Source organism: Saimiri boliviensis, chromosome 1, assembly GCF_048565385.1.
Source record: "Saimiri boliviensis isolate mSaiBol1 chromosome 1, mSaiBol1.pri, whole genome shotgun sequence".
Taxonomy (NCBI): Eukaryota; Metazoa; Chordata; class Mammalia; order Primates; family Cebidae; genus Saimiri; species Saimiri boliviensis.
In genome coordinates this window covers 89,082,872-89,108,515 of record NC_133449.1, presented here as the reverse complement: position 1 = coordinate 89,108,515, position 25,644 = coordinate 89,082,872, and the positions used below count along the sequence as shown (strand labels likewise).

General features: G+C 42.3%; 1 protein-coding gene across 1 annotated transcript in view; it reads right to left on the bottom strand.

Moving 5' to 3' along the window:
• The window catches only part of LOC101042120 (lutropin-choriogonadotropic hormone receptor), a 64,933-nt gene extending 49,579 nt beyond the window's left edge, over positions 1 to 15,354 (bottom strand). The window contains exon 1 of the mRNA XM_074384829.1: positions 15,188 to 15,354. Within this exon, the coding sequence (XP_074240930.1) occupies positions 15,188 to 15,354 (167 nt within the window). The remainder of the gene's footprint in view (positions 1 to 15,187) is intronic.
• Positions 15,355 to 25,644: the final 10,290 nt, after the last annotated feature.

Below are 25,644 nucleotides of genomic sequence, written 5' to 3'. Positions count from 1 at the left end.
GCATTGGGGCATTAGGGGATTGGAGGCAACCTGGGTGTCCATTACTAGGTGAGGGAGTAGGTAAAATTTGAACAGTGCACACCTAATTGACTAGGAGAGCATGTAGAAGTGAGAGTCTAAAGGCACGCAGAGTAGCATGGGTGGATCTTCAAATCATGAAACTGAGAGAAACAAGTGAGAAATTACTGAGATATAATATACTATTTGCAGAATTAAAATAAATGTACATAAAACACTAGATGTTAACCTCCTCCTGCACATGAACATACACTAGGATTGTTATCTAAGGAGTTGAGAGGAACAGAAGTGGGAGAATGAGAGCAAATAAATAACTAAAAACAGAGAGGTGTTTGAATAGACTAGTGATAATGTTACTTAAATGAAGAAATATGACCACCTTAACCCTCTGTACCAGGGAGACAAATGGAAAATAAAAAAGTTTTGTTTTGATGTATTGACTACCTACTTGCTTACCTTTCTTCCTTCTCCTTCCCCTCTCCTTCCTTCTCTCCTTCCTTTCCTTTCCTTTTTTTTTTTTTTGAAGTTAGGCATACTCATATTCCAATAATTTTGTGAACTACTGTGGAAAGGTCTAGTTGATATCATTTGATATAGAGCAGAAGCCAAGGAGAACTGAGGGCAAAAATGCCTAAGGCAAGGACGTTCAGCAGCTCTGCCGCCCAGGGTCAAAAAAGGAATGAAAGCTATGCGTATAGCAAAGAAAATAAAAGGACAGAGCCCTTTCTGTATCAGCAAAAGAGGGTGACACACCACAACTATGCACCTCAGATGGGTGGTAAAGAATTAGGATTACTGAGCAAATATGAGGTTAAACTTGCAGGGTGGAGAGTTCTCTCTTGAAAGGTGACAGCTGTGAAAAATATGGCTGTAGAACTATGTAGCTACTTAAATTATATTTTCACAGTCATTTTTCCAGTTTTGAAGCTTTGTTTTTAAATAAATTGACGATGCAATGCAGGTGGCACCTTGCCCAAGTGCCTTTGCCATAGATATTGAAACAAATGCTTCAGTTGGAATCCAAAAACTGCATCAGCTTCCTCAGCTCTGAAACCTCCATCTATTCATTAATCCCATCTGCAGGTCCCCACCCCTTTAGTTGTGGGTTAAAGTTGAAATAGAAGCAGTCTGTACTCCTTAGGGCTGGAGTTAAGTCATTCACCCTAGTGTTGGGATCTTGGGATTGGTCATGACTCTGGTGAGGCTTGTGCACTGTCTATACTGGACCCAATAATATTAATACTTGGGGGGCAGGAGTGTACCTGAAGTGCCTACCCACATGCCATGCTGGTGTATGTTTTTGTCTCGATTTCTTATCCTGTAGCTTGCTGGGTCTCCCCAGAGTCCATCTAGGAGTAGGGCTCCTTCTAGTGCCTGCCTTTTCTTCTTCTGAGTCACCAGATCCTGGTCTCTCTATCTCTACTCTACCCCTTAGGGGACCGTGCTGCCCTAGAACAGTTCCTGGTTGCTGTCTGGTTAGGATCAAGCTAGTATCTCTTACTGCTTGGTTCTGACTTTCAAACTGGGGCCCTTGGCACAGATGGTGACCCTATTTTGGTACTACCCAGTGGAGCTGGTTAGTTGCTGTAGCAGATTCTCTGGTGGGCTACCCAAATCACTCTTCAGTACTGAGGCACCAATTTCACCAACTGCTAGGAGAGAGTGGGTGGCTGAAGCTCTCAGCTCAGTTGCTCTCCTAGAATTATGCTTGCAGACTGATGTGGTTTGGGTCTGTGTCTGCCCAAATCTCATGTCAAATTGTAATTCCCAACGTTGGAGGTGGGGCCTGGTGGGAGGTGATTGGATCATGGGGGCAGATTTCGCCTTTGCTGCTCTTACAATAGTGAGTGAGTTATTGTGAGATCTGGTTGTTTAAAAGTGTGTAGCACCTCTCCTCTCTCTCTTCCTCCTGCCCTGGCCATGTGAAAATGTGATTGCTTCCCCTTTGCCTTCTGCCATGATTGTAAGTTTCCTGAGGCCTCCCAGCCATGCTTCCTGTACAGCCTGCAGAACTGTGAGCCAATTAAACCTTTTTTCTTTATAAATTATCCAGTCCTGGGTATTTCTTTATAGCAGTGTGAGAAGGGACCAGAACACAGACCAAGATTGCTACCTTGCTCAAGATTATGTCTTCTCTTTTGGGCAGCCTTCATCCAATGACTGGACAATGTATAGAATAAAGGCCCAGCCCCATGCCTTCAGGTGGGTCTACTCAGAAGGACCATTCTATCTTCAGAGCTTCTTCCTGTCAGCTCTTACCTGGGCCCTGACTTGACTTCCTTCCCAGAAAAATCTAACTGCAAAGTACTCAGTGCAGCTGTGTCAGAGTCCAGTGACAGGAAAATTTATAGCATCCAGATAAATCTAATTACCTTAAAGAAGATAATGTCACCTTATCATGTCCTCCCTAGTGGTTTCAAATGTTTCCTGAGTACCCAGGATTGGCTCTTGGGCCCCTCTTCTTTTTTTCCTTTTAAGTTCAATAACACAAATGGCCTTGGAAGGAGCCAATTTTCCCAGTTTAATTTTTGTCAACGAATCCTCAAAATAATGTTACCTGGAGAGCTTCAGTCAGGAGGGTTTTAGTGTCTCCCTTTAAGAAAACAGATTTGTTTTGTATGTTATATGTATTAAAAATTAAAAAAAATCTGGAAATCCTTGCTTACAAAAACCTATCAATTGGAAGACAGCATTATCAAAGATTTCTTTGTTCTATAGAAGTATTTACTGCAGGGTTACTTTAAATAGCAAACTCCTTGGGTGAATTGAAAATAGAGTTCAGTGGACACACTCTCTGTTTTTAAAGACAGGTATTGATAAAGCAAATAACTGTAGGTTTCTCACCTTCCCTTGGTTTTTCAGAACTTGAGCACAAGATGTTTCCTAGGGCAGGACGGTCTTCTGAGGCCCAGAGGCTGAGCAGGTGCAGAGGGAAAGAAGAGCCAGGGAAGAAATCTAGCACCAATCTGGGCTCCCCAAAGAGTAGAGTGACTTACCAGAGTTTTTACTTTTTCTGCCCAACACATGGCAGAAGTGAAATGTTTTTATTCAGTACCTTCTAATTGTTTTTTTTTTAAAGCCACCTATATTATTGATTTAAGAAAGCTACAAACATCCATCCATTTTCCACAGATAATTAGTTTATTGCTAGCGCTACATCCTGAATTCTAAAACACTACAAAATTAGATGAAGGGAAAAAAGAGAGAAACCAGAGACAGTCAAAGCTTTTTTGCCTAATGACCTTGTTGAAATGGGAGGAGGTTTATTTAAATATTTAAATTCAAAAGAATTTGGTGTTTTGTATTTATTAAGATCTTGTTCTACAATTAACAGTGTCTTAAGAAGTTCTGTGTTCTTTTCAAGGTGCTCACAATTATAATAAACTTGCTTTCATCTTAGAATAAAAAATAGCTTTCTTCTTTTCAAGTGATTTTAAATATTCAAGCTTTCAAAGGTATCGATCTATTTGGTGGCTTCATTACAGGGAATGTCTTCACTTACTGGCTTATTGTTTTCAGCATTTACCTAGAGGGAGCTGAGGCTTCAATGGTAACTGAAACATGAAGTTAGTATAGGTGAACATCCAATATGTGAAGCTTTACAGCAGAAAACTTTGGAACATGCTTTAAAAATCCAGGTGGTTTTGATTATTGTTGATTACTCCCTGCACTTATTGCATTAGGCTCAAGGAATCAGAGTGAAAGGGTTGCTTACAAGCATTTGGTCCAACTTCTCACTTCACAGAGAAAGAATCTTAACTTGGGAAAAGGGAGATGACTTTTTTTGAAACCACATGGCAATTCAGAGGCAAATCTGGACTAAAGCAAATGTTTCTTCATCCCTGGTTCGGTGCTGTTGTCCTCCACCAATCAAGTCACATCAGTACTGTTCATTTGGATGTTTGTTAATACACTCTACTACATGATCTTCTATTTTTTGTGTGAAAACTTAGCCTCCTGAACAGAGCCATCAGCTTCTTGAGGACATAGCTCAGTTTCAAGATGCACCTCAAATCCCTGTTTCCCCATGAAGCTTTGGAGCCTATCAGAATGGTTTTTCTCTTCCTCTATCTTCCTCTGCACTTAATGACTACACTATTTTTTTTTCTCCTGTAGTATTATTTGAGAATTTACTGGATGCCAGGCATGAGCATTTCCTCTCTTCTCCCATTGAACACCCAGTCTCTGGTAGATTCTGCTTTCACAATTATCTCTTGCTTTCAGCTCCTTTATTCCTTACCCACTGCGACTCTTGGCCATTATTTTCTCCATGTGGACTATTCTAGAGTCTCCTAATTGGTTTCCTCTGACTCCATCATTGCTTTCCCCTGACCAATCTAGATTACTCTTCCTGACAACTCCTGCTATGTCATTCTCACGTCAGATAGCTTCTGTGCCTCCCTCTCGGCTAACGTAACTATCTACAAATGTCTCAGCCTTGCATTCAAAGCTCAATCTTTATTCACCAGTTGTATCTTGCCCTTATGTAACCAATACACTGGACTTACACTGTTTCATATGGCAGCCATTAGCCATAGTGGCCACTGGGCAGTTGAAATATAGGCCAGTCTGAATCAAGATGAGCTGTAAGTATAAAATGCATACTGGTCGGGCACAGTGGCTCATGCTTGTAATCCCAACACTTTGGGAGGCCAAGGTGGGTGAATCGCAAGGTCAGGAGATCAAGACCATCCTGGCTAACATGGTGAAATCCCATCTCTACTAAAATACAAAAAATTGGCTGGGCGTGGTGGCCCGTGCCTGTAGTCCCAGCTACTTGGGAGGCGGAGGCAGGGGAATTGCTTGAACCCAGGAGGTGGAGGTTGAAGTGAGCCGAGATCGTACCACTGCACTCCAGCCTGGTGCCAGAGCAAGACTTCATCCCACACACAAAAATAAAACATAAAGCATACCAGGATTGAAGACTTGGTAAGAAAAACCAATGTAAAATATCTCAGTAATTTTGTATTGATAACATATTGAAATGAGAATATTTTGTACATACTAGACTAAATTAAATGTTTTATTAAAGTTAATTTCACATTTTGAAAACTTTTAAAATGTGGGCACTAGAAATTGAAAATTACTTATGTGACTCACATTATGTTTCTACTGAACAGCACCTCCTTAGACAAATCAAACTAGTTGTACTTCCTGAACTTGACTCACACTTTGCTGACGTCATTCACGGTTCCTGCTGTTTGGCACATCTCCCTTCTTTGCTGGTCAAATTCTATCTTGGATTAAAGGTCCCTCTCAGGCACTACATGTTCTGTGGAAGGGGTCTTCGTCACCAGTTGCACTTGCTTTCTCTCTTGCAGCCACATAGTGTGGCAGTTAAGAATGCACACTCTGGAGCCAGCCTGGGTTCAAATCAAAATTATTCCATATCTATAAAATGTGTATAAGCTAAAAAAAATCTATATTTACATAATATAGCATGCAGTACAAGATAAGAACTCAATAAGCATTTTTATTAACAATTCACCAGCTGCTCACTGTCAAAGGGTTAGGCTACCTAGGCTACATTTAATGACATATCTATTTCCTTGGCGGGGGTAGGGGTGGGTGGGTTCCATACTTTGGAATTGATTTTTCTGTTTGTCATGGGTCAGTCACCTCTAAGTCTGTGGCTTGTTCCTAACTCTTGACTCTCCTCTGATTAGTACAACTGAGAGGGAGAAGAAACACTCCCAATTGGTACCTTTCTTTTGGGCTCAGATATCTCTTTTAGGCCTTGTCTGATAGTCTTTTTAAGACATGATAAAGAACAACCTTCCATTAAATATTTCAACTCTAGAGAGCCACTCTGCAGATTTTGCATTCAAGCACTGATTGTTTTAAAGTTAAGTCAGTTGAAACTTTCCCATTGGAAAATACAATTTGAGTGACTGTCTTCTAAGACAGCCATTCCAGAGCACCCAAGAAGCTGTGAGGAGTTTATGTTTTGTCACGTGAACCAAGATGTTAAGAAGATTCTCGGATAATGGATTTTTCAAGTCATTTGTGCAACAAGTAAATTAAAAATATAAAGCCTCAGAGGAAAATAGTAAGTATATCTAAGCCCTTACTCAAAACCCATTTAAGGTTTTCTAAAGAAACAAAGCAAAATAACCCAATCTCTGTCTCTTTAAACTAGAATTCAAAGAGCAATAATATAACATGACAAGAATAACTCTGGTAAATAAAACTACTTGTTGGATTCTCCCTGGGGAATGTCTGCATCATCTGTAATGATTTCTTGAAAATATTTTTCAGAAGCAGAGAATATTATGTTGTCAAGGCAGTGACATTACAGATATGGTTCAGGAAGCTCTTTCATTAAAAACTTTCTTTCCCAACACTGAAAAACTTTTTTTTTTTTTTTTTGAGACGGAGTTTCGCTCTTGTTACCCAGGCTGGAGTGCAATGGCGCGATCTCGGCTCACCGCAACCTCCGCCTCCTGGGTTCAGGCAATTCTCCCGCCTCAGCCTCCTGAGTAGCTGGGATTACAGGCACGCACCACCATGCCCAGCTATTTTTTTTTTTTTTTGTATTTTTAGTAGAGACGGGGTTTCACCATGTTGACCAGGATGGTCTCGATCTCTTGACCTTGTGATCCACCCGCCTTGGCCTCCCAAAGTGCTGGGATTACAGGCTTGAGCCACCGCGCCCGGCTGAAAAACTTTTTTTTAAGTAAATGTGTAAAATCTGGTTGCAACTGATATGCTACATACTTTTATTATTTCTCATTTCTCTCTCTTTCTTTCTTTCCTTTCTCTCTTTTTCTTTCTTTCTTTTCTTTCATTCTTTCTTTTTGAGGCAGAGTCTCGCTCTGTTGCCGAGGCTAGAGTGCAGTGGTGCAATCTTGGCTCGCTGCAACCTCCGCCTCCGGTTCAAAAGATTCTCCTGTTTCAGGTTCACGAGTAGCTGGGACTACAGGCATGTGCCACCATGGCTGGCTAATTATTTGGTATTTTTTAGTAGAGACGAAGTTTCACATGTTGGCCAGTCTGGTCTCAAACTCCTGACTTCAAGTGGTCCGCCCATCTCGGCCTCCCAAAGTGTTAGGATTGCAGGTGCAAGCCATTGTGCCTGAGAATGGGTGGTGCCTGAAATTACTGGTGTGTGTGCCTTCACTTTTTACTAACTCATCTCCTCTGGTAGCCACCATTATCAGGTTGCCTGTATCAAAAACGTCCCCTTCTCTGGAAGTACCTCAGAGCTGGTTGCGTTATGGTGGAAGAATCTTGCTGACTGAGCAGATTGATTCTATGCTGGGTGTGCATGGGTCAGTCAGTTTCTCCTTTTAGGAATTTGAAATTTATAATAGAGGGACAGAGAGGGGTTGTCTTTGGAACGGACTCATTGTAAATCTCGGGAGAAGCTCCCTGAGCTCCTTTTGCTAAGATGCCGGATATTCTCCTCACATCTTCACAGCATACTTCTACCTCCTTATCCTTCTATTAAGTTAATCTCTTATGATTAAAATTGTCAGAATTGATTTCTGGTGCTTGCAAATGAAAAAGGACTTAGCCAGAGCCCCACTCAAGGTTTCCAGGGTGAAGTAATCCACTGTTCTATGGACAGTCCATAACTCAGGGCACATGCTGGTGCTCAGTGAGATGACAGAAAGCTTTGAATAGTGATTCCTCAGTGGCCTCTCTAAGCTGGCTAGAACTGAGCTTATGGGGAGCCATGTTAGCCCCGCTGCTCCTATAGAGAATGACCCTTAAAGCATTACACAGTTCAAATGACACTTCCACCAAGGCTTCTTTGTTATTTTGGCTAGAAGAGATGATTCCCTGCTCTGAACTTCTATCTTGTTTATGACCTTTATCTAGCATTTATCACAGTCTTCATTTCTCTGTAGTCATTTGAGAACAAGATCCCTCTTCTACACCTGGAAGACTATAAGCTTCTGGAGGGCAGAGATGGTGTCTTTGGATCCTGTATGCTATCTTGTACATTTCAGTACATAGTTCCTGAATGGCCAACAAGTCTCATCTGAAGGTTTTCTGTGTGTCCAGTCTGAGGCTTAGGGATGGGGAAAGTGGGGTGGGGTGTGGGGGTGGGGGATGGCGGGGAAGATCTAGAATGGGTTTGGATGCTCTAGCTGGGCAGACAGGACCAAAAACAGCCTATAATCAGGTATTAGGAGGTATGTGTCAGGGGCAGGGACAGCTCAGTCTGGGCTGAAAAGGCCAGAAATTAGACTCAACACAATAATGAGCTCTGCTATTTTGGGATTCTAACTTACTCACTTTCCAAGTTGAGAAGATATAGTGGGTTATTTTCTCTAATTAACACCTCCCAGGAACAAAACTGTTTCATCAGGCTTGCCCCTTGGATGACAGATACTTACTGTTCAACCTCACATATGGGCTGTGGGTTTTTTAGTCTTTTCTGCATCATCAGATTATTACAGTAATACCTTGTAGTTATATGAAAACTTTATTTCCATGCTTTTGGCTTTTTTTTTTGATCTCATTTATCTTCACTATATCTGCCCCCACTCAGGGTCAGGAATCCTCATGTCCCTTTTACAGACAGCAGAGAGATTTTGTCATTGAGCCAATACCTACAGTGCAAATGAGGGAAAGGGGACCTGGTGCTAGAACCCAGTCTGTCCTACTGATCAGTTTGAGTAATTTGGGGACTGTGTTGGACCCTATCCTGTTACACCAGAGCATCCCCACCTCTGTGGGCTGAGAAATGCTGTCTGCTTCTGCTCATGAGGTGGAATTAGGAACCCAGGAGTAGCGTAACCTCATTGCATCAGAGTCAAGGACAAATGTAACAGCAGCAAGGGATTAAATCTTCATTCTAAAAGTTGAGTTTTATTTATAAATTGTACTTTTCTGAATTTGGCTCAGGTGGCATTAAAGAGCTGAGGTTCAGGGCCACATAGCAGCTGTGAGTGGTTTGCTAGGAGGGGGTGTCATCTCCCAGGGAGGCAGAAGCTGGGAGTAAATGAGGACCCTGTGGAGAAGCAGCTAGAAGCTGTCCACCAAGTCAGAAAGCCCACCTGCCTGGTGGGTGGGATTATTTTAATTCCTTTCATAAGAAAAAAAGCTGGTGGGAATTTGCTAAAATCTGCATTAAATATGATTTTTCTGCAGCCAAGGGGAGCTGCCGGAACAAAGCACATATGCTCCCATGGAGCCAGCCCTCTCGGCTGTGGAAGTGAGCAGCAGGGCTTCTCTTCACCACTGTGACTCAACTGGCTTTAAAACCTCAAGTGTAAGATCAGAGTTACACATGGCCGCCAAGACACCATTTGGTGCAGTCACTCTGGGAGATTATATTTTGGAAAGAGACCTCTGTTGCCTCATTTCAAGACACGAAAAGAAGCCAATTGAGGGGCTTAGGAAGAAGATAGAGGTGGGCAAAGGAGCAGAACTGGAGCCTTGAATTAATCTGATTTACTGCTTTTGAAATAAAAAAAAAAATAGAAGAAAAAAGCCCAAGGAATTATTGCTCTCCAACGAGGGAGCTGGGTCCAATGCCAAGGGGATCTGTGTGTGAACCTTTTGGCTCTATACTTGCGTTAAGATTTTCGGAACTCTGTCCCTTTTTTTTTTAGTGTCTTGCTAGGGGCTATCATTCATTTTCCCCAAAAGAGTGATTTTTAAACAAATAAAATCTAGTGCTTCCTGAGCTTGTCCCGAGGAGTCTGTGTATCAGCAAGGTCAGGTTTAAGAGTTGCCTTGAAGGCATGGCTGGGAGAGCTGAGTCAGAACTAAGGTTCAAGATTAACCTCAGCCTTGGGCCTTTGTTTCTTTAGGGGTGGTTGTGGTGGTGGTGGGGGTGGGCTAGGGAGGTGGGACATGAACTTTCTTAATTCAGAGATTTTTTGGCTGGCCCAGCTTTAGGAAAGCGGAGGGTAGGGCCAAGCTGCCTTACTTGCAAGACTTTGGTAGTTTTATTTCTGTCTGTGGATTCTTTCCTGGGGGCTGTTACCTTGTGTCCTACAGCGGGAGCCCATCTCTCTCAATTCAGGCTGCCTTGGTGGTTTTTGTTTGTTTTCAGTTTGTTTTTATTAAGGGATCTTGGGCTAGGAATTGATTCTTCCCTACTGAGTGAGTCTAAAAAATAAAATGAAAACAATCTAGATGGAATATACTAATATAGGTAAGCTTCGAAGTTGCTGTGTCTACTATTTCCCATTCAAACGATAGACTGGAAGCCTACAAACTCTATTATAGGATCTGGATGCTGACATAACACAAATAACTCCCTTCACAACCTCTAGCATTTTCTCACTTCCCCATTTCTAAAATGGAGATTTAAAAAATGAGATTTAGATGTAATACATGCTAGCTAATGTAGGCATGCTTCTTTTTTGCATGAGTTAATTGTTCCTATTCAGCTATCTACTCAGTTTAATCATGAAACTCAGTAAACACTTTAATTATACACACGTGAAATTCTGGGAACCCTGAGTTGAGTAACACCTCTTCAGGTGGTTCTTACTCTGGCACAATGATTCTAAACCAAGGGGTGGGGGAGGAATTGCCCCCTGCCCCCTCCAGGGTTCATCTGGCAAATGTCTAGAGATACTTTTGTTTGTCACAATTTGGGAGGGAAGCGCTCCTGGCATCTATCAAGTGGGAAGCATTCTACAAGGTACAAAACAGCTCCCATAACAAAGAATTATCTGGCCCCAATTGTTAATATTATTAAGATTTAGAAACCTGCTCTGGCAGAAGAGGCACATGGTGAATAAATGATTGCATTATGCTGGGATATGTGCAAAAATATATGTAAGCCCAGGATATTGAAGTGACTATGTGGAGGGGGAAGCTGGAAGTGGAATGGGGTTGGGGTGGTGGGCATCAGGGCAGGCTTCGTGGGGAAGTGACTCCTAATCATGGTTTTTACTTAACACTTTTGCAACGAATCATCAAAGAATGACTTTCACTGAAAGCTTATTAGTCAAGAACTCCATATTGGGATTTTTCTTTCTCTTCTTTTCTTTTTTTTTGGCACAACCTCTGGGTAATCAGTGCTCTCTAATAACTTTATGTCTTCTCTTAAAAAATATTTCAAGCCTGGGAGAGGGATACAGATGGAAGAATTTATTCAACCTTGTTCCTTGCTTCTCAGCAGGGATCTCTAGTTGATTTTAACATGTGGTTCTTCCACCAGGACTCCGCTTTAAAGCTTCTTAAAACTTGGCCCATGAAACCTTCCCTTGGAGATTTCCATTCATAGTGATTAATTCATTCTCTGAATTCCTTGGACACTGTTGTCTCTCTCTCCATCTACACCAGTCTCTTGGAGATGTGTTTCCACAGAGATTGTGGGATCCTCAGGGACAGGAACCACACCGTTTACATGTACATCCCTCTATGGCATTGAACATTGTTTTGGACCCTGATTTACACTGCAGGTGAGAAGAGGAAGACACTCAAAAAAGATGTGAGGAAAGAGTAACACTGGATTGATATGAACATTGTGTTAGGTTGGTGCAGACATAATTGTGGTTTTGCCATTGAAATTAATGGCAATTACTTTTGCACCAAGCCAGTATCTTGCCAAAGCCTCTGGATTGTGTCTTATAACAAAGTCTAAAAGTTTAATTTCTGTTCAGTAGGTACAACAGGCATAAAAATAAATTGCCGTAATTATTATTAGCATTTTCTTACTAACAGATTTTTTAGAAGCTGTTTCTATATCAAGCAGATCAACCTTTCTGTTGTCATAGAGACAAAGATCTTTATATAACCATGGGCAAGGTGAGAGTTTTTTCTTCCCCTTTTTCCAGTTGCCTAGAACTAATAAGAAAGGAGAGGAAATTTTTTAAATCAATTTTTTCTTTCATTTTTTTCCCCAATTAAAACAAATGAAATGTGGGAGGCCATTTTTTTTTAAATCACATTTTGGATTTTAAATACCTATGTTTTTCATAAAATATGGAAGGGGAGGAAAGATTTGGACGATGCCATTTTCAAAATTTGTAAGCAGTGGGCTTGTCAGTGATAAGCAGTTATAATCCATGTACCTTGGGTTTTTTTCTTCTTCTTAAACCAAATAGTGAACTTCAGATGAAGGTCTTAGGTTACTAGGGGCCCAAATGACTAAAGCATAAACTGGCATCCATTGAGGGGTTGATACTGAATACCAAGGTGCTCTGTGGAATCGCCTCCTCCAACCCTGAGAACCTGGAGTGCCCCCCTTCTCTCTGCAGAGGCAAAGTCTATAATAATTTAGTGGAAGACCATAGCATCTTCTCTTGGAAGCCTTATCTCATAATTTAAGCTGTCTTTTTTTTTTTTTTTAATGAACTGATAACTTGCCATTTATAGCAGTTTTCTGTGGCATAATTACTGTTTATCATTTCTTGCATTCACCATCAAGAAAAGAGGATTTCAGTGTGAACCTGTCCACTTTTCCTGTCCTTTGCCTTAATATTGAGCTATTTCTTTACCCAAAGGTCTTCTTCCTTCAGGACTCAAAACTATCCTTATTCGTTCTAAGATTAACATTTCCCCTATGTTGTTAGACTGATGCCCTCCTCCTACCCCCACTGAGATCCCACTCTAACAATTATTAATCTTTCCTCATTCCCTGTATCTTTAGTCTGTCCTCCATGGATTCCTTCTTCCAGTCTTCTTTGAGGAAAAAAAAATCTTCCTCAATTCTGCTTATTTTCCATCTACCTCTGGATTTAGGATTTTAATTTTTGCTTTTTTGCAATAAATAGCTGTTATACATGCTTTGGGGGGATGGAGAAGGGAACAAAGACATTTAAAATATACTTTTGCCTGTCTCCGTGGAGAGCTGTGCCTTGGTTTTCAAGCTTTAGTACGCATCAGAATCACTTGGGGAGCTTGTTAACATGTAGCCTGCTGGACCCCACCCCTGGAGTTTCTGATTCAGTAGGTTGGGGCTGGGGCTTCAGAATATGCAGTCTAACATTTCCCAGGTGATATTCATACTGCTGGGCTAGGACCATACTTAGAGAAATACTGCCTTAAAGTAACAACCCTCTCTTTGCTTAACATGCACCTCTCTCATCATATGGATGTTGATGTTGTTATGTCGTGCCAAAAGTCATCCTGTTTTGGCTTGCATAGGCTCTTCCTCCACAGAGTGATAAGGGCATCTCTCAACCATCTGATGCTCAGGAAATGCAACCTGGTGAGGGTCAGCATGGGTGGCTAAGGAGGCTAAATGACTGGCAGAGGATGTTCCTGGTGCATGCTCAGGGTCTCCACCCCCAAACCTAGTCAGCCCTGCCAAATATTTCTGAGGGGTTCTAGGATTCCTGAAACCCCGCTGGGAGGCAACAGGAGAAAGTTTGTTTGTTTGTTTGTTTGTTTGTTTTTAATTAACTTCAGCCTTTTCTAGGGAAGGGGTCCTCTCGAGAATAGCAGGAGCCCTTAAGAGCTCTCTCTCACTGAAAAGCTGAATTGAAAAGGACCTGGGGCTTGGCCCACCCAATCATGCCCCCAGTGGGAGTTCTTCACTCAGTACTAATTTTGGAGAAACTGAGTGTGTAAGAGTGTGTGTGTGTGTTTTATTAAGAAAGCGGTGGTTTTCTTACAAAGACAAGTAAATCTAAAAAGATAATGAATAGATAAAATCCTGAATTGCTACTCAATAGCTGTGGGACCTTGAGCAAGTTATTCCTTCTCTTTGGATCTCAGTTTCTTCTAATCTGCATGATAAGTAGCAGGCAAGTGAGAAGGTCTGCTAGTGGTACAGTCATTCATAGGAGCAACACGGCAGCTTGTCGGGGATGGACCAGGGCTGGAACTTGGAAGGCCTGTGCTATGGATTTGTGAATTGATGGAAACAGATTCCATCAGCATGGTCCATTCCTTCAGGGAATGGAGCTGACAAGATAATTAATGGAAACTAATTAATATAAATCCCTCAACCCTTAAACTGTATCTTTCAACCACAGTTATTCCCAGAAGGCCTTTAACTTTTCCGCTGGAAGCAGCCCAGACTTCTGGGAATGATTGTGGTTGAGAGGGTTAGGGAGGGCCAGCCTCTTCTATGAAACAGGCTGTTGGGGGTTCAAAGGAAATGGCAGAGGGGGTGGTCTCCTTCCTTCCCCAGCACAGAATTCCATCATGTCTAATGGTTAGGAGATGATCAAGACCTCTACCAGCCTTTTAGATATACTTGTCTTTTTTTCTTTCTTTTCCTTCCTTTGAAGGAAAAGAATTGAGATGTAAATCCTATACTATAGAATTTAAAGTGGACAATGCAATGGTTTTTAATATGTTCACATGCAATTGTCACTACAATCTAATTTTACAAAAGTTTCATCACCCCCCACCCCATACCCATTGATCGTAGTCACCCATCCACCCTGTCACCTCCGGCAGCTGCTAATCTACTTTCAGTTTATCTGGCCATTTCATGTAAATAGGATTATAAAATCTGTGGTACTTTTTTTTCTAAACGGGAGAAAGGAGACCTGATGACACCCTGATACACCAGCACTAAAGGCTCCCCTTCTCCTCTTGACCTCATCACCCTGGAATGAACGCCCTCCATCTGCTTGCTGGTGTATACAATCCCTGAATCAGGCCTGTGAGTGTGGAGGTGGTGGTGGTGGTGCACGGGGTCCGGCGGCTGGGCACGGGGCCTTTGGTCCATTTGACCATGAGACTCAAGTGTGAGCACATCTGGGCCCGGTGGAGCAGTGGCTTGTATGCTCACTAAGAGGCCCTGTGACCGCGCCAGCAGTTCCAGTTGACAGATTAGGTCACCCTTGGCCATAGGGCCTGAGCACTCCATTCCTGGAGGACCACAGGGTGCTAGAGCCCACATTCATCTTCCCTGACGTGGCTGGCCCTAGGCTCAAAGGCCTGTGACTTCTCTGGCAGAGACAGCTGCTGGTTGAGGAGCATCACACCCATATTCCCTTCCAGCAGCGGCAGAGAGCAGGCCTTCTCCTGAGGCTCCTGAATAGTTCTACTCTCCAAGCCGCAGCCCCACCCAGGGGGAAAGAGCCGGGTCCGGGGCTCTCAGGGGCATGGGGTTGCAAAAACCACCACCAAGCTTTGAGTTCTCATCACCCTAAAACGTGGGGGAAATTTGATAGGGCAAAGCGTCTTTCTCCAAGCTTCCAGGGAAAGGGGGCCACGAGAGAAGGGAGGGAAGGTGACACAGAGCGACTGAGGGTCCTGCGTCGAGGGGGCCGCGACGGGAGCGCTGTGTACTCACAGTCGAGTGAGACCGGCCCCGGGGCCGGGGCAGCGCAGGGCGCCGTCGGGCGTGCAGTTGCAGGGCTCAGGGCGGCAGCGCGCCTCGCGCAGCGCTCGTGGCAGCGGCGGCAGCGGCAGCAGCAGCAGCAGCTTCAGCAGCTGCAGCGCCAACAATCGCTGCTTCATGGCCGGCGAACTGGGCTTCTGCGGCTTGCCAGTGTCTTGGACGGCCTCGGAGTCCGGCCCGCACTCCTCTCCCCGCCTCTTGACCTGCCCTTCCACACACCCTTCCCTGCCGGCCCGCCCCTGCCCTCCCCCTCTTACCGTGCACCCCGCTGAGTCTGTCTGCGTGCCCAGTGACCCCATCACCTCCTTCCTGCTACTTTCCCTTGTCTTGTTCCCTACCATCTGCAAATGGTCCTCGCTATAGGAGGCAGAGAGATTTATTTGGCTTGGTGCTGTATCTCTTCTATAGATTGGAAGGTCACTGACAGTAAAATCCAATTCAGATTTATTTTTATATTCCTCTGGCTTCTACATGATAAGTCCTCAGTAAAGATTTGCTGAATGAATGAATGAAACAGCATAATACTGGTATCGGCTGCCCCATAGAAGGCCCAGGATAGGCTAGACCTTGTAACAGGTGCTCTGCCTCACATTATGTCTAAGTTCCACATATGTTTCCGGTTAGAGGTGGGGCGTTCTGAGTTGAGTGAGTTGATACTTCCAGAAACCTCTTTTATTTCATCTGTGAAAGCATCGGATAGATAGTCGCTATACCCACAGCAGAAGGCATAAGAGTGCCCAGCTCAGGCATTTCTCCTCTCCTTTATCCTCAGCCCCTAATCGTTTCCTCTTCTTTCTTACCAGATCCCTCCACTCTATGAGTAATCACTTCCCATCCTCCCTACAACCCCAGTAATTTCTCTTGGTGGTAGATGCTTTCTTCTTTATGGTATAGCTATTTGGGTTGGTCCTGTATCTCTTCTATAGATTGGGAGGTCACTGACAGCAAAATACAATTCAGATTTATTTTTATATTCCTTCTGGCTTCTACATGATAAGTCGTCAGTAAAGATTTGTTGAATGAATGAATGAAACTGCATAATACTGGTAGCGGTTGCCCCATAGAAGGCCCAGGATAGGCTAGACCTGGTAACAGGTGCTCTACCTTACATCATGTCTAAGCTCCACATTGAACTAGCAGGGTGTTTACAATGAGAAAAATGTCCTGAGAGGTATGTGGCTTCCCTGAAGTCACATGGTTTTTAAGTAGTGAAACCTGGAACTCATGTCTATCACTTACCATCCCTCAGCATTGTAAAAAACTGCTATGTGATCTACATATCAAGGGACTTAGAAAGGAGACAAAATTTTATGGTAATCATGGGGATGCATAATGTCCCTTCTTTGATTTGACCATTCCTTCCTTCCAAGGACTCTTTTTGGATTTTAGAAATCCTAGCAGTTTTGCAGGAAGAGGAGGGCTCTGAAAGCTGGGAAGGCAGCTGAGGCTTTAAAGAGAGGAAACGTAATAGATTTCTTTCATTCTGAAGCCAGCTTTCAAGAGTGGGCTCCCACATTCACCATTCTACAGTCTCTTGCTCAAGGAGGGTAGATTATTATTATTTTAAAAACTCATTTGGCTTTGCCCATATTGTGCTAGATGGCACAAAAACAATGCTTATATCTATAATATTGTTTTCTCTGGATCCTCTCGTCAACTGCTTATCTGATGACCCCTCACCCTTTAATACCTCTGCATGGGCTGTTCCCATTCTTTTCTCTTCCTTTTTCATTATTCCATTAAATAGACTCCTGATTGTCTTTCTATTTTTTTTTTTTTTTTTTTTTTGAGATGGAGTTTCGCTCTTGTTACCCAGGCTGGAGTGCAATGGCGCGATCCCGGCTCACCACAACCTCTGCTTCCTGGGTTCAAGCAATTCTCCTGCCTCAGCCTCCCGAGTAGCGGGGACTACAGGCATGCGCCACCATGCCCAGCTAATTTTTGTATTTTTAGTAGAGACGAGGTTTCACCAGGTTGACCAGGATGGTCTCAATCTCTTGACCTCGTGATCCACCCGCCTCGGCCTCCCAAAGTGCTGGGATTATAGGCGTGAGCCACCGCACCCAGCCTCTGATTGTCTTTCAAGACTCAGTCCAATGTCATTTCCACTTTGCGTCTTCTCTGACTCCACCTAATAGAGTAGTTGTGGCCATAACACCTGGTTCTATAGCCTGTAATCTAACACACTGTAGTTATGGGTTTAATTCTGCTTTCTCCTGTCTATTCATCTTATTATCACCCAAGCATGTCATAGCTTCTAGCTCCTAGTAGGTGTTCCATATGTATCTGCTGAATAACAGAGTGAATAAGTGAAACCCAGGCCCAGATTTGTAGTAGATGCTCAGTAAATTACCTGAGAAGAGCTTAACAGCCTCACTTGCCTTATTCTCAACCATGTTGGATCTGCCTGGATATGAATAAAGTAATTATCCATGACTGCTTTGGGGGTCATGTTTTCTGTTTGCTTTTAGTTTTGTCAGATTTTGGTAGGGAAGTTGGGGTAGCAATGGGATTTTTAAACATTTCCACCATGTATCTCGAATGGAGGAGAGAAGGAATGAATAACTCAAGGGGACTGAGTGGTGTTTCTTTCAAGTCTCATGTTTACTTGAATTTTTTTTTTTAACTCTGTAGTGTATCTGTTATATAAAAAAGTTTGCTCCCAGCTACCCCTGAATCTTTGAGAACCAGGGATATCCCAGGAAGAATCATTTAATTCTGTACTCTAATAGGAGGAGTAGGTAATCAGAACACTAGGATTTTCCTTCTGGTTCTGCCGTCAATCATGCGATTTGCTCTTCAGTTTCTTCATCTGTAAGAAGGATTGAAGTTCACTATCCCTAAGGCTCTTCCGGCTCTAAAATGCAAGGACTTTCTAAGCAGCAACTCTAGCATTGCTAGTGGGAGGAACTGGATTGTATATGTTGACTTCTTATAACTTCTCTTGGATTGGAAATAAAATCCTGTTTATGGAGAGCTGAGGTTGTTCATTTGGAAGAAAACTCTCAACTGTAATGAGTTTTCACAAAATTTTACTATCTAGATTAATTTCAGTTGGGTCTTATCACATCAGTTCTTGCAATGTACCTATTGTAATAAAATCATATTGATTCATTTGTTATAATCATAGAAGTTTGCAACAATGGAGTTTACCTGTCTTATTCATTAATACTCATTAGAGTGAGTATTTTTAAATCCAAAGGACTTTGTTTTATTAACTATGGTTATAGCTACTTTCTCACAGAACTTCAAACCAGCATGACCCACAAAGATTGCTAATTACATTTTAATGACAAAATAAAGTTCACAGAATTCACAAGTATTTTATCCTACTTTAGAGATAGAAAAATATAGTATCTGAAACTGTAACTCAGAAATTGCAATTAAAACTCTCCAAAGTTTTAGAACAGAGCTGCTCATAGTTTAGGGTGCAGAAATACCATTTGCAAAGCTTTAAATACAAGTATTCCTAGAACTTTCCCCAAGAGATTCTGATTCAATAGATATAAAGTGGGGTCCAATAATCTGTATTTTAACAAGCTTTCTCATGTAATTTTGATGCATGTAGTCCTAGAGCACAATTTGAGGAATACAAAAATAGAAATTCTAGAATTAAATTTGCCTTAAGAAGACAAAGCTCAAGAGTCTTTATTAAGGACTTCGAATGAAGCCTAATAATACGATGCATTTTTTTTCAAACCTTGATGTGTATAACTACATGCATAGAAACAGTATATTCTTTGTGCATGTGTTTAAATGTCTAAACTTATTTAATTGGTTTTATTGCCAAAATTTATTTATTTACTTATGGAATGAACAATGTTCCAAAATCATGGAATCTATTTTCTTTATGCCACACTAGGTCAAAACTCAATAGCACCTGAAGTTACATTAAGACATTGGAGTTTAAAGACATTAGCAAAATAATTTTTTTAAAAAAATTACTTTTAAGTTCTGGGGTACATGTGCAGAACATGCAGGTTTGTTACATAGGTTTACACATGCCATGGTGCTTTGCTGCACCCATCAACCCATCATCTACATTAGATATTTCTCCCAGTGCTCTCACTCCCCTTGTCCCCACTGCCAACAGGCTCCCGTGTATGATGTTCCCTCTCTGTGTCCATGTGTTCTCATTGTTCAACTCCCACTTATGAGTGAGAAAATGCAGTGTTTGTTTTTCCATTCCTGTGTCAGTTTGCTGAAAATGATGGCTTCCAGCTATATCCATGTCCCTGCAAAGAACATGAACTCATTCTTTTTTAGGCTGCATTGTATTCCATGGTGTATATGTGCCACATTTTCTTTATCCAGTCTTTGATTTGTATTTGGGTTGGTTCCAAGTCTTTGCTTTTGTAAACAGTGCTGCAAAAAATATATGTGTAGAATGATATATAATCCTTTAGGTATATATACCCAGTAATGGGATTAGCAAAGTAATTTTTAAAACCTTAAGTAGAGTAGGCAAGGTGTTTTTTATTCCTGAACACATACCCTGTTAGTACAATAACTGATATTTCTTTTCACTTAAAAGCAGTGGTTTTACCTTTCCTTTGGAGGAACAGGTGAATGTAGGCAGAGGAAGAAAAAATTGCTTAAGAAAAGAAAAATATAGTTACACATCTGAGCTGTTCACCTTTTTACCTGGGGTAAAAAAAACTAATGAAACAAAATAAGGAGAACAAAAAAGTACTGAAAGTTATACTCCGAAATTTCATGCAACTTCTTTATGGCTTGTTTGGAAATTTCATCTCCGTTTCACTGTCTACATAATGTAAAATCAGAGCTGTGATCATCTGTGCCACCTCTAACACTGCCCTGGGGTTCTTGTGAGTCTCAGGGGGAGTTTGAAGCTGCAGGCTGATAGGCAGCTGGGCAGTAATTGGAATGCGATGATTGGTCTGGGGCATGAGAATTCTTCTCTGAGACTGATGGAGAGAGACTTGGAGAAGAGGCCTTGCATTTTTGGTCATGTTGCTGGAAGGATGTGAGATGTGAATGAATTAGAGGCTGCTGTCCTTCTTGTCTCATGGAAAAAGCTGATTTGTGCTGGCAACAACTGGAGAAAAGTAGACATGAGAAACAGATGGGGGCAAACAGTCTTGTTAATGTTCTTTTAATTATGGAACTGGTCATGCCTGAGGCCAGCTCTATCCTTGGACTTCCTAAATAATGAGCTGACACACTCCCCTCCTGCTTAAGCTAGTTGGAGTTGAGTCTCTCTCACTTGCAACCCAAATGTGTCATCTCTCCTATCAGCCTTTGCTGTGAACTTTACTTAACCTGCCGACTTCCCTCATCCCTTCACAGTTAGGAGAGAAATAGGGCTTTTCTATTCTTATCTCTGTCATAGGACTCATTGTAGTCATAGTGAATTTTCCCCTTTGCATGGACAGCCTTGTTCACTGTACTTTTGGGAATAAATAAGTCAAGTGAGTGAATTAATGAATGAGGCTTGAAGAATGAATTATCACTTGTCTGGAAATTTCATCTCCGTTTCACTGTCTACATAACGTAAAATCAGAGCTGTGATCATCTGTGCCATCTCCAACACTGCCCTGAGGTTCCTATGGGTCTCTGGAGGAGTTTGAAGCTGCAGGCTGATAGGCAGCTGGGCCAATAATTGGAATGTGATGATTGGTCTGGGGCATGAGAATTCTTCTCTGAGACTGATAGAGAGTGAGAGTTGGAGAAGGAGCTTTGCCTTTTTGGTCATGTTGCTGGAAGGATGTGAAAGAATTAGGCGCTGCTGAATGAATTAGAGGCTTTAGAGTTGGGGATCTCACTGTCACCCAGGCTGGAGTGCAGTGGCATGATCATAGCTCACTGAAGTCCCAAAGAGGCTGTGTGGTAGAACCATGTTATTCCTCTTTATAGAGAAGCTGCATTTTGTTACATAACTTACCAAACATCATTTTTCTTTAAGGGAAGGCCTCTTACTGAAATCTTGGTTTAGCAATTAAACTTCGGGCTGAAATATTAGACAAGGGCAACACAAGGAAAGCAAGAAAGTTTTCTGAAATGATGATATAAATCAACAAAGAAACAAGATTTGATTGTTTAAAATCGGTGTCAAATTTATGAAAGCATGTGGTATAGCATCTGTCCCCAACCTTTTTGGCACTAGGGACTGGTTTTGTGGAAGACAGCTTTTCCATGGATGGGGTGAGTGGCTGATTTCGGGATGAAACTGTTACACTTCAGATTGTCAGGCACTGTATTCTCATAAGGAACACAGAACTTAGATCCCTGAATGCACAGTTCATGATAGGGTTCGTGCTCCTGTGAGAATCTAATGCTGCCACTGATTTGACCGGAGGTAGAGTTCAGGCAGTAATGCTTGCTTGGGGGCTGCTAACCTCCTGCTGTGTGGCCTGGTTCCTAGCAGGCCACCCAATGGTACCAGTTCAGGCCTTAGGGTTAGGGAATCCCTGTACCACAGCATGGTGTTTTTCTGCCATGCCAATTGGCAGTATTTAGGAAAAAGGGATCAAGGCTCAAGAAATTTGGGTAAAATTAGGTTTAAAAAAGTTAAGTGAAATTCTCTACTAAAGAGTTTCCCAGAACCATTTTTATTTTTACTTTAGAGCTGGGGTCTTACTCTGTCACTCAGGCTAGAGTACAGTGGCATGATCATAGCTCACTGAAGCCTCAGCCTCCCAAGTAGCAGGGACCACACGTGGCTAGTTTTCTTAATTTTTAGTTTTTTTGTAGAGATGAGGGTTTTGCTTGTTGCCCTTGCTGTTCTCGAACTCCTGTTCTCAAGCGATCCTCTTGCCTTGGCCTCTGAAGATGTTGGGATTATAGGTGTGAGCCACTGTGCCTGGCCTCTCAGAACTTTTAGTATGCATTCTGGATCTCCAAGAGGGCCATAGTTATGCAGGGGACTGGTGTTTCTTTAAGAAACCTTAAGAATACTGACTTGGGAATATACTTTGAGAAAATTAACTTTTTCAGAAATTTTCAAACACTTGCATTTTATGGCAAAGAACCCCTTCATTGGCCTGGAAGCCAGAGTTGACCTTGACATCCATTGAGCAGACTAATGTGTGGACCTGGTGAGGATAAGAAAGATCACCTGGATCCTTATTCTTCTCCCCTCCATACCTCAACACAAATATTCAAGGTCTAGAAATTCCAGTGTTATCAATACATTCCTTGAGGGCATTGCCCTTTCCAGGCTCCTTTTTGAAATGAAAACAACACAGGGTGGGAGCACTTTGAGTCAGTTGTATCTTCATCTGAATTACTGATTTTTAGAAAAAGTTTGGAAGACCCCAGGGTGGTTCGAGAATACTGGGTGTGTAGCTCATAGGAGGTGGGCCCTCTAGAAGGAAGCGAGGAATCCCCATAGGAATTCCTCCCATCAGAGCTGGGCCAGGAAGTGGACCCTACATACAGCTTGCTCTCAGATGCATTCAGAACCCAGAGATTAGGGAGAGTGAAGAAAACCCATGTTTTACTCTTGGCTTGCTTTGTGTGGATGCAGTGGCCCTCTTTTCTCATCCTCATCCTAAGCCTGTGCAGGGTCTGCTTTCAGGCACGCTGAGACGCTGCTTGCTTGGATGCCAGCTGTATTAGAGATAAACTATCTGTATGCCTGCTGCTGATAATATCTGTCACATTGAATTATGCCTTCTGGACATCATGTGGAATGCAGACAGAGAGGCCAGTCATTACCCTAGAACTAGTAAGGCCCTTACCAAAAGGGGAATCTCATTCAAAGAATAGTTTAGAAATAGCAGGGGGTACTGAATTGTGCATGTGGGGGTGACAGACTGTGCAAATGCTGCTCCTGTTTTCATGAAATGAGAATTCTTTTGGCAAAAGGAGGAGCTGATTTGCAGAAGTGCTGAGCATGTCCGAGAGAGATGGAAGTGACCAAGACCAGGAGTGCCATTTGGATGTGCAGAGTTGGGCTGACATCTGCCTGGAGAGATTCAGGAGGCAGCTGAACTACGCTCATGTAAAGCAAGAGAAACACTAAAATGGGAGAGACAAATTTGGGAATCCTACATTCGTGATTGTCAAAGTTTAAGAATCACTTTTGGGAAGTTCCTTAAGAGATGGATCTGGAGGGCGCATCTTGGGAGATTCTACTTCTGTATACTTGACATCAAGACAGGAAATCTGCATTTAAAAGGTGTCTGAGGTGACTTTTATGCAGGGAGAAATGCCTTCTGGAGAACACTTCTTCAGAGCGATAGAGAAACTCATGGAGAAGAAGAAAGGGCTAAGGACGGCACCATGGGAATATCTGTACCCACAATGGGGAAAAACAGGAATCTGAAGAGCCAGGGAAGAAGGCAGAGGGGCCATCAGAGAGGTACGGGGAGAGTGGAATATGCACTGGAATCCACCATCCACCTAAGGAACAATACAAAGGACAGGCAAAAACAAAGAAGTTTATTCCTCCTCGAAATGGAAGACATGAAAATTAAAGAAAACCTTATGTATGACTTTACTCCTAAATTAGCCAAGAGAAAAGTCACTTAAAGGAAGCACCAAATGGCAGGGAAATAATTATAAAACATACACTCATGCATTTAAAATGATTTAAGCCTTTTGGAAAGCAATATGGTAATTCCCATCTAGAGCCAGGCATATGCGTATAGCCCGCAATCCAGTGATTCTAGCACTGAGAACTTTACAAAGAAAATAACTGCAGGCAATAAATAAGCCATAAGAATGAAAATGTTCATTATAGCAGTATCTATATGACGAATTTGGAATACCCTGAATACTCAGCAAGATCACAGTGATGTAAAGACATTACGATTCACTTAATGAAGTATGTAATAATTTAAAATGATAATTTGGCTCATTTAGAGATATAGAAAAAGGTGTATATTGAAAAACGTAGAATACAAAGTAATACATATATTGTAAATACAATAATGTAAATGGTTTTTGAGAAAAAAAATGGACAGTAATTTCCTTTCCCAATTTGGTACTTTTAAGTCAGTTAAGTACATGTACCATTTAACTGGTAGCTTATAAAGCAAGCCAAGGCTACTAATGGGTATTCTTGGCAGTAATAAGGTGCTCAGATGGCCAAAATAGCTGTGTAAATATCCTAAATCCGCTCCTCTCCAGGTTCCTTATTGATTTGGTTTCCAACTCTTCTCTCTTTGGTTTATGATGCTGCCACTGACTCCATACTTTATAGTAGAATCTGTTCTTTCACACTCCTTTTACCTCCTCCACAGACTGCTTGGACCAGCTCTCCCAGTTTCAGACAATCTCAGCTATTAAAGCCCACTCTAACAGCCCAATAATGAAAATACTTCTGTTTAAGTTTTTACTTATGAAAAATTGCATCAAAGTAATGTTCATGCTAAAACTAGCCAAATGGCTTTCAAAAGCTCATATTGTCAGATGTGGTAGCTCACACCTACCACTTTGAGAGGCTGAGGCAGGAAGATTGCTAGAGCCCAGGAGTTTGAGACCAGCCTGGGCAACACAGGGAGACCACATGTCCGTACGACATTAAAAAATTAGCAGGGCCTTGTGGCACACGCCTGTGGTCCCAGCTACTTGGTAGGCTGAGGCGGGAGGGTCATTTGAGCTGGGAGATCAAGGCTGTAGTGAGCCATGATTATGCCACTGCACCCCAGCCTGGGTGACAGAGTGAGACCCTGTATTAAAAATAAAATGAATAATGAAAAATATAACACTTGCCTGCACAGTTTCTGTAGATCAGAAGTTTGGGACAGCTTAGCTGGTGGAGATGGGTGGGGTCACGGAGAGGCTCTGGTGGTCTTTTTTTTTTTTTTTTTTTTTTTTTTTTTTTTTGAGACGGAGTTTCGCTCTTGTTACCCAGGTTGGAGTGCAATGGCGCGATCTCGGCTCACCGCAACCTCCGCCTCCTGGGTTCAGGCAATTCTCCTGCCTCAGCCTCCTGAGTAGCTGGGATTACAGGCACGTGCCACCATGCCCAGCTAATTTTTTGCACTTTTAGTAGAGACGGGGTTTCACCATGTTGACCAGGATGGTCTCGATCTCTCGACCTCGTGATCCACCCGCCTCGGCCTCCCAAAGTGCTGGGATTACAGGCTTGAGCCACCGCGCCCGGCCTTGGTGGTCTTTATATATTCTCTGTATACAAAGTTTCAATTAATAGATCTGTTTTTAGCTCCACACTATACCCCTACCTTATGCAATAACTTGAGTCTCCAAGACCTGAGACTTTCTGCTAATCCAGTTCAATGCTTATCAGATCTTACAGATTCTTTCTGTAGGGCTTTCAGGGCATACTGCTCCATTAACTACTGCTCCTCCATCTGCGTACCTTCCAAATAGTTGTTAAAATCTTTCACCTACAGTTGTGCACTAGTTCAGGTCCTCCAAGGGGCAGATAGCAAATGATAATAAATGTGCAAGGATTTCGTTAGGGAACAGCCTGTTTG